This window comes from Penaeus japonicus, unplaced genomic scaffold, assembly GCF_977035675.1.
Source record: "Penaeus japonicus unplaced genomic scaffold, GWHDUDI00000001_assembly GWHDUDI00000022, whole genome shotgun sequence".
Lineage (NCBI taxonomy): Eukaryota > Metazoa > Arthropoda > Malacostraca > Decapoda > Penaeidae > Penaeus > Penaeus japonicus.
Window position 1 is genome coordinate 6,849,705 of NW_028234424.1, and position 10,000 is coordinate 6,859,704.

Genomic DNA, 10,000 nt, shown 5'->3' on the forward strand with positions numbered 1-10,000 from the left:
CTCTCTCTCTCTCTCTCTCTCTCTCTCTCTCTCTCTCTCTCTCTCTCTCTCTCTCTCTCTCTCTCTCTCTCTCTCTCTCTCTCTCTCTCTCTCTCTCTCTCTCTCTCTCTCTCTCTCTCTCTCTCTCTCTCTCTCTCTCTCTCTCTCTCTCTCTTTTTCTCTCTCTTTTCCATCCACCTCTTCATCAAAAATCAAAATATTCCTCATCACCTGGCACCCTTTTGGCCATTTCTCCATCCACTTACACCTACATGCTCATTCATGCACCTTGTTCAGAGATGTCACCTGGTGCTTCCATAACCCCCATTGCACATGTGCACAATCCAGCATTTGTTCCGATGCACCTCATCACAACCTGCTCTGTTATTATTATTATTATTATTATTATTATTATTTTAGTTACTATTATTATTATTTTATTATTATTTATTTCTCTCTCTGCCTCTCTCTCCCCCAACCCTTCTTCTCCTCTCTCCACCCTCGTTTGGTGGACTTTACAGATCGTTCTAGTTCGCCGTTGGAATGGAGTCTAGGCCCCTGACCCGCCATGATAGCATGAACAACCCGCTGGTGCGCCCTCCCAACTACCAGGCGGTAGAACAGCCATCGCACTCCGCTGTAAGTCTTGCCTGCGCCTCTTCACCCTGCGACCCTTCTGCTGCGATGCTTGGCTTTTGTATCCTGCATCCTGTTACTTTGCCTGGCGTATTCTGCCCTGTGTTCTGTGTTTGTAACTTGTGTATTTTGCCATGTGTCAGTTGTCCTTTGTTTTGTGTCTGTTCCCTGTGTCTTTGGCATGCGCCTTCCATTTGATGATGTTTACATGTTTGTTTTTTTTAGTGTATGCTTAGCCTTTATATTTTTGTATTCTTTTGTTGCATTCTTTTTTATTCTTTCTTTTTACAAGTAACTATATTCCACTTAGAGTTTTCAGTTTGCATAGAAATGCAGTCCTTTTATGACAGCTTTCATGAAAGTTTTATTGTGCTATGTGACATGTGTTTAATGTTGGTGTCCTTTCTTTCTTCTTTTTCTTCTTCTTCCTCTTCGACTCTCTTTCATTCTTTCTTTCCTTACCTACCTTTCATTTACCCTTATCCTTACCTACCCTCAGCTGTTGCTTATATGTGATTTTCTACTGCTGCTTGAGCAATCAATTAAGGAATCTTAATTCAAGATATTTTCTATGTTGTTGTGTTAATCCCATACTGTTTGTTAAGGTTAAATGTTTTACCTGTTGCCGATGGGGCTGTTTTGGCTCTAAATGGTTGAAACGCCGGGATATTTCAAATACATAAACCTAACGCCTCTGGCTATTCGCCTGCACTGGCCTGGTATGCCAGCCAGGAGGATAGCCATGATAAAATATCTTTTTCTCAGTGGCTGGTCATATCACCATTCAATGTGATATCTTGTCAACTGGTGTTAATGGGTTAAGTTGAAATGAATTGAAAGGGTTTTCAAAATGAAGGTCTTCAACAAAGAAATAGATATTTTTTCATGTTTGTAAAGAACATATCATGAAAGTTTGTACTTTATTGGTGACTGTATATAAACTGAAATCAAAGCCTGCATGAATTTGAATGTTTTTTTTATTGTTAATATAACTACCTCTTGATGCATGTGTTCAAGATATTTTGCATTTCTAGCATATGTTTGTTCATTCACTGATTCCCTATCTCCCTTTTGATTTTTTCTTATCTCCCTCTATCTGCTCCATCTTCCTCCTTTGTCTTCTTTCTCTCTCCCATACCCTCTCTTGCCCTGCCTTTTTGTTATTTCTATAATCCCTCTGCCTTCCACCTGCCTTCCATCCCTCCCTCCCTCCATCTCTCCTTCCTTCTCTCCTTCCTTCCCTCTTACCCTCTGTCCCTCACACCCTCCATCATTCCTAACCTCCTTCCCTCCCTCCCCACCACTCTCACTCACTACAACCCATCCCTCTCTCTCCCTGCTTAGGCATCAGCAAACGGCCTCAGGCAGAAGAGCAACCTGGACGAGGACGACATCCTTCACAATCCCCCTTCGGGCAGCAGCAGCGCCATGGATCCACCTCAGGGACACCAGAGTAAGTAAGGGTTGGATTGGGTTTGGGCAAGGGCGATGTCAAGGAAGAGGGGTCCAGGTGGGGTCAATTTTTGGTAAGGTTGGGATAGACATGGTATAAGGGTGTGGGAAAGAAGGGAAGGAGGGGTTGGTGGGTGATAAGGATGGAAGAAGGGTGATGGTTAGGGGAAGGGGGAAGGTTGGAGTAGGAAGTTGGTTTATTCTTAATTGTGGCATTGATGATCCAGATCTTCATTCTTTTTTTCCACATGTTTAATTTACTCACAGTTTATCCCCTTGCATTTTTCTCACGTGTTCTTATTCATTGTTATTGCTGTGTTTGATTTTTACACATAAACAAACATGCACACATGTTTTTTTGTTGTTGTTTTTTGTGCTTTTTAATGTTTTTCTTTCTTTTTCACTCTCTATCACTTTCTTTCCCTTATGCCAGATAGGGTCAACACACATAGCTTCATTATTTTGTCAATTTCTTTCATTTCTTTCACTGAATTTCATTTGCTTCATTTTCTGGCAATGTAAATATTCAGATAAAACAATATATACACAATCAGGTTTTTCATTTATGTTATCATCATTTTCTTTTTTTTTTTTTTACCTTGTTCATGTCTTTGAGTGTCTTTTTCCATTAGTAGAAGCATTTGAAGTATTCATGCTGTAAATTATGCTGTTTGGTGCTGTGAACTCAGCATGGCAGATGTGTGAATTAAACTTTTATAGTATATGTTTGTAAAAGCTGTTGTATAAAGGGTTATTTACCTTTAATCCATTCACACCGGTTGACGTCCTATCACGTGGTCGGAAAATATCCCCAGACCCGGGTGACGTCCTGAGACATTGTGCATTTTTTTTGCTGAGTTCTTGTTGTAATGTGCTGAAACATCAGAAATACATTGTTCTTAAATATAATTATTTTTCATAATTTCTTGGATAGCGTTACTATAGTTTTATTGTTCTAATGTCATATAAATGTGATATAACAGGAAAAAAACGATGTCACAGAAAATCACGAGATATTGATAAAATCATGCTAATTTTTGCTTCTGATTGGTTGAATGAAAACATCTGAATCAAAAAACTAATGTAAGATCAAATGTAATTGGCCAGGAATTAAAATAGAATAATAAATTACTAATGTAAAACTATTTCTAATTTGTCAATTATCAGTGATATCACTTCATGTCACATCACGAAGTACATGTACATACTAGTATGTACATGTATAATTATCTATATTGTTCGTCTTTTTGTTTTGGAAAGGAAAGTGATAAGTTAAAAAAATTTCATGATACCCACTAAAAGAGTGCTTCCACTTTACAATGGTATTATCACAAAGAAGTGAAGAATATAGGTATAGTTCAATGAAGTAACATGTTTTTCAACTAAAATAACTCCTCTGAACATAGCAATATTTTTACTTATCTTTACATTGTAGATGCAATCATGGAAACCATAAGGATTAAGTGGGTAAAAAACACTCTGAGAAGTTCAGTGTAACCTCACACAGTAGGAAATTGCCCCTAGAACAAAGCGTTGTGTGCGTGCTATCTTCCTGGCGTAAGCAGGAGTAAGCAAAAATAAGTCCCGTTGTGAGTGGGTTAAGTCAAAGGAAAGGTATGCACAATAATTCAAAGTATTCCATCTTGTTTGATCATTAATTTTGTATTACAACATGCTCGCGCACGCGCGCACACACACACACACACACACACACACACACACACACACACACACACACACACACACACTCTCTCTCTTACTTGTATATGTATTTAGATAGAAAGGTAGATAGAATGATCTACTGAGTGTATATATGTGTGTTCACATGTATAGCTGATTTTTGTATATCCATTATCACTGATTCATACATATAGTAGTTCATCCATAACATCTTTGATAAGATAAGCATAGCCAAAGACTGGGACTAATGTATAGAATTGTTTATGACCTGATAAAGGGATAGGGTAGTGCGTAAACAGTTTCCAAACTTACAAATGCCACAGCAGACTGCACCCAATTCTTAAACCAAAGACATCATGCGTAAGACATTATATATATATGTATATATATATATATATATATATATATATATATATATATATATATATATATATATATATATATATATATATATATATATATGGATATTGATATAGATAAGGATATATAGATTGATAGAGATATAGTTATACATGTGTCTGTGTGTCTATTACTATACATTTCTGATGTTATTTTGTACTTAGAATTATCTTCCAATTGTTTTTTTTTTTTTATACATTGATTAGTACCATGAAATACAGCTGCTAAGGACATTGCACTAAAATGGCCTGTGTTACCTTTAGCAGTACTGGTCCCCAGATTTATGGCAGTGGGCATACTGAAAGTATATCTGATACTTTTGCCATTGATATTGCTGCTTTTGTTTTTGGTACCAGTAACTCTTAAGGTATCACAGGTAGTTTCAGAGTCGTCTCCACAATAATTTGTGGTAAAGTACATAAAATAATTATTGTGACAAATACATATATGATATTTTCATAGATCTTCACACAGTCACCTGGCTTGCTGGCCATACAAAATGGCATCCCCAGTGGCTAGTGCTGCCGCCACACGATGTGACGTCATGTCACCGGGCATTAATGGGTTAATTTATTTTTTTATATTTGTCAGAGGTCAGCAGGAGTAACAACTCTGAATATGTATTGATAACAAAACCTTTTGATTTTAATTTGCATTATGGAGACAAGTTTTCATTTTATTAATATAGAAGGGAGAGAACAAAGAATATATTCTTTGTATTATTATTATTATTAATTTTATGAGTGTATATTTTTTCTTTTCATTATTTTCTTCTTCTTTTTTCCCTCTTTAAAGTTATGAACACACCATGTTAAAGGTGTTTTACCTTTCTCTTCCCCTAAAAAGTGACGGTGACGTATGATGGGGATAGTGAGGGTAAGTCACCCATTTGATGCAGAAATGATAAGAATAATAATAACAATTAAAACAATAGAACTTATTCCTCTAGCACCAGGAGTATCCTGGGGTTTGGAGGAGGGAGAGAAATTAATGCACATTAACAGCGTCTTCCGAATGAAGAGCCGCAGTACATGTGGAGAGCAATGAATGAAATCTGATTTAGGATGTGATGGGATTTATTTTTTTGAAATACAAATTGGCACTAAACACACACATGCAGATATGCAGTTCATTTTCAAAAACAAAAAATTGGCCCTGTCATTTTTTCTTCTAGTGTACTGTGGCAGTTTGGACACCAATTGTTGCCTTGGCCTCTGTGATGACGACTGTAAGGCTTAACTTTCATGAGCTTCTACTCACAAATGATTTGAGTGCTTGACTGACTTCTAATCTTACCCTTTAATTCTGAAATGGAAAGATATTTATTAGTAAAGAAATATATATATATAGATAAATAGGTAGATCTTTGTGTTAGTGATTTTAGGTCTTATTTAAGTTTCAAAAAAGATTAGAACTTCCAAATGACAGACAAGAGAAAGAGTGATGAAACTTATGGAAAGTGCAGAAAATAAGGGAAGTGTTAATGAAGTAAAAATTAGAGTATGTATTATTCCAAGTGTCAGATTTCCTGGAGATATATTGCACAGGAAGTAGATAAGGCAGAGAGAGAATGAGATCGAGAGCAGGAGCGAGTATGTACATGTATGAATGTAGTTGTAGGTGTGGAGAGAGTGATAACAGGTTCACTAAGCAGAGTTTGCACCCATGGTTGAGAGAGGTCAGGCAAAAAACAGAATTTTCCCATTTCATATTTATTTTTTATCTTTATTTATTTATTTATTTATTTATTGTGCATTTGTGGTCACTTACATGAAATAGGACTTTGTCTCTTTATTAGGCAAAAATGAACAGGAAGAGTAGAATCTCCATTATCATGAGAGGTTTTGTCATCTGACACGTTATTATAGTTTGTTTTCACTGTCATCATCATTATTTTTATTATTATGAACATTATTACAGTTATGATAATCTGAATGTTCTATTTTTGTATGTCTTGCTTTTAAGAGAAAAATATGCAGAAATAAAAAAAAAAAAGACAAAAGTGGAAGTGCCCATCTTGATAATCGCATTTTAGGGAAAAAGATAACACCAGTCCCGTCTTTATGGGTGAAAACTTACATCCTGAGGGAGAGCAGGATAAAAAGAAAGAATAGATAAATATGAGAAGAACTATTAGTGTATGTGTATCTTTTGCTTCTTTTCATGTTATAGATATTGAATTCTTATTATTCTTTAGGAAAAATGTATTTACAAATAAGGGTTTGGTTCAGTGGATTAGATATCTATATTACATTTTTATTGGCCCGTGTATTTTTTTTTTTTTTTTTTTTCTCACTTTTGAGTGGCTATTTATGCTCCTTATCCTGTCATATGAGTCTAAATAAAGGTTTAAAAGGTTAAAAGTAATTTGTCTTTCAGCTTTTACTCTTGTCATAATTTTTTATCAATGTTAATGGGATTGATCCCAATTTATTCTTAACCCGTTGCGGATGGGGGGCTGAGTGAGCTACCTGGTCGTCAGGACAGGTGATCTCTGACATCACCAGTGCAGGGCACCAGTTAAAAATTAGAGGGACGAGGAAAATGTTTTCTCTACCCTCCTAGCAGCGCTGACTTTCCTAACCAATATTTTCCCTTAAATCCATTTCAAAACTAGGGTTTAGGCTGACTTTGGAAAGCAGTAGAGGGACATGTCTATTCCATCTTTTTCTTTTTTGATCTTGTTTTTATGTTCTAGCTCTCCAGAATTAAGCATTTATGTAAAAGTGAGATGGTGTATTTTCTTATGTTTATAAGAAAAATATAGAAAAAAAGGAAGAAAATTTGAATTAGCATAGCTTAGACAATGTCTTACTCAATGGTATGAGGCCAGGGCTATCTTTGTTAGATAGAAGATTAGTAAAAAGTTCTTTTATATCATTATTATTATTATATCTTTATTATTGTTATTTTTATTATTTTTTTTTACATTACTTCAAGTTAATAGTATTATAGAGCAAAAGTTCTGGGATAATGTATGCACTTGTATAGAGTGGCAAGTTTCTTTCAAAAAAAAAAAAAAAAATCTTCTGTTCTTTTTGGGGGGAACCTCATCTGGGGAACATCTAAAGCTTCAGTTTTGATATATACAAGATATTAGAATGTGTAACAAATCAGTAATCTGTATTTTTTATGGCAATTTTATTTAAAGTATACCTCTTGAGAAGGTGTGTGTGTGTGTGTGTGTGTGTCAGTGTGTGTGTCATATGATCATTTTAAAACGATAAAGGCATATAGGAGAAATGATGTAAGAAAAAAGGATAGATCTCTAAATTCCTAAATCTCCTCCCTAACCCCCCCTTCTTCCCCTCCACTCATTTTACAGTAAGAGAAAACATTGGAGTCTGCTGTGTGATCATTTACTTTTTATTTGTTTGATCACTTGCACAGTGTTTTTTTTTTTTTTTTTTTTTTTTTTTTACCCTATATTTATTTTTAGGGACATGATTTTGTAAAACACATACATATGTGTATATATATATATATATATATATATATATATATATATATATATATATATATATATATATATATATTTATATATATATATATATATATATATTTACAAAAAGATATATAAAAAGAAAAGAAAAAAAAATATATAAATATTTATACACACACACACATATATAGCTATATATATATATTTATATATATTTACATATATCTATATCTACATTATATAGATATATATACATTTCTAATATCTATATATGTACATATATATATATATGTGTATTTGTATATACATATGTATCTATATCTATATTATTATATATATATATATATATATATATATATATATGTATGTATGTATATATATATATACACACACACACACATATATACACATATGTGTGTGTGTGTGTGTGATTAAACACACATACATACTTATTTATATATTTATAAATGTGTGTATTCATATTATATATATATATATTTTTTTTTTTTTTTTCTTAGGATGGCACAAACAAATAAATACATAGTGCATGACTGTTATGTAGAGTTACTAATGATTATTGATCCCCCTGTTCTATTTTTTTTCTGAGTGTAGCTTAAGTGAATGGAACCTAGCCTATAGGTCAGAGGCTCGATGCATGCCCCCTGTGCTGGTGTGTTGACGCAGATATGGGACCTGCAAATTAATGTCATTGAGGTGTTACTTGTCCATTTTGTTAAGGATTTTATTAAGTCCGTGATTATCATAAGTGATTGATTATTAATGATAATGGTTATGCTAAGTGAGTAGGTGTATGCAAATTTATGTTGTTAAGAAATGTGAATGTACATTTAAAAAAAAAAAGAGAGAGACTTTCAGGAAGATAAGAATATGTTAGAAATATATTTTGCAGTTCCTTTCTTTAGAGTATATATATTTAAACATATATATATAAGCTTTAAGTGGTGCATTAATGTTACATTTTAATATTTATTTTGGTTTTTTCTTTCTTTCTTTTTCCGGACCATCTCTTGGATTTACCATCACTCTCCTCATCAACCTGCTGTTTCTGGTTCCATTCCCTGTGGAACTTTCTTTCCTTCTTACTCTGCCATATTTTGTGTTCTTTTTTTTTCTCTCTCTCTCTTTCTCTTCCTATCTCTTTCCTTCTATTCCATCTTCTTTATTTTTTTCCCCCTCTCTCTGTTTATCTTTTCTCCATGTCTCACTGTTTGTGCATCCTTCTCTCTCTTTTGTTTCTCCTCTTTCTCCTACTCTCTTGTTCCCTCAACTTTCTTCTTGTCTTCCACTCCCTTCACCTTTACTTTCTCTTACTCTTCTTGTCTCTTCTTTCCTTCTCTCCTATATCTTCCTTTCTCCATGCTTGTTTCATCTTGTACACATCCATGTGATCACTCCTCTCTCCCTCCTTCATTCCACTTCTTTCCTCTTTATCTCTTTTTCCCTCTCCCTTTCCTACTCTCCCCACACCCCCTCTCCTCCCTCTCCTCCCTCTCCCTCTCCCTTTCACTCCCCACTTCCTCCCTCTCTTCCCTCCTCCCTTTCTCCTTCTTTCCCTATTTCTTTCTCTCTCACCCTTCTCCCTCTCCTCCTCCTCCCCCTTATTCCTCCCGTCCCTTTGTTCATCTAGGTTACGTGTCCTTTGCCGGTGGTTCGGGTAAGTTGGTTCTAGATTTTTAGGTTTCCTCCTTCGCTTGGTTTGTTCCCCACTCTCTCTTCCCTTTCTCATTCTCTTATGTTTTCCTTTTTTATCCTTCACCAGTTGTTGTAATTTTTTGGTTTGGTTTGTCTCGTTATTTTTGTTTATTTTTTGTATGTCTTGTCCTTCTTCTTCGTCTGCAGTTAGCAGTCTTGTCCTCTCCCCTTTTTTTTATCTTTTTTTTTTTTCTTTCTTTTTTGTGATATTTTTTCTTTTGGTGTAATTTTTGGTGATCAGCTGTTCTTGATTAATTCCACTTATGCTTATTTTGTATAGTTTTTTGGGTAATTAGGGTAGTTCGAGGTGCTGTATTTAAAACATAATTTTTTATTGTCCGTCTTTCGTCTCTGCTTTTCCCGTCTTTTCTCCTTCGTATTTTTCTCTAGGATTGATTTATCATTTTGTTTCTTGCAGTTAGTTTTGCATTTTTGTCAGTTTCTTTGAATTAACCCTCTCTCGACGGGTGGTACACCATTGATACCGCGCATTCAAAGGCCCGTTCGCAGGGTGCCGGCATACAGCGTCGATCATTTAATTGATTTAAGCCTATGCGTTCGAGAGCCCCGGCATTGCAACTTGCAAGGCTGGAATGCCCCCGGCATGAATGGGTTAAGCATTGGTTTTGTTTTATTTTTTTATTTTTGTTACTTTTGTTCGTTTAGAATTGTAATATTGTTTACTAATATTTGGTGGTG

At 34.8% G+C, this 10,000-nt stretch overlaps 1 protein-coding gene across 15 annotated transcripts in view; it reads left to right on the top strand.

Moving 5' to 3' along the window:
* The window catches only part of ClC-c (chloride channel protein 3), a 43,228-nt gene that overhangs the window by 11,906 nt on the left and 21,322 nt on the right, over nt 1-10,000 (top strand). For 4 of the 15 annotated variants that reach the window (XM_086549408.1, XM_086549412.1, XM_043036685.2 and 1 more), the window contains exons 2-4: nt 501-618; nt 1,960-2,068; nt 9,237-9,263. In XM_086549408.1, coding sequence (XP_086405534.1) covers nt 523-618; nt 1,960-2,068; nt 9,237-9,263 — 232 coding nt within the window. In that variant the 5' untranslated portion in view covers nt 501-522. Of the gene's footprint in view, nt 1-500; nt 619-1,959; nt 2,069-4,992; nt 5,023-9,236; nt 9,264-10,000 lie in introns of all 15 variants that reach the window. The other 11 variants (XM_086549414.1, XM_086549410.1, XM_086549409.1 and 8 more) reach the window with 5 other exon arrangements.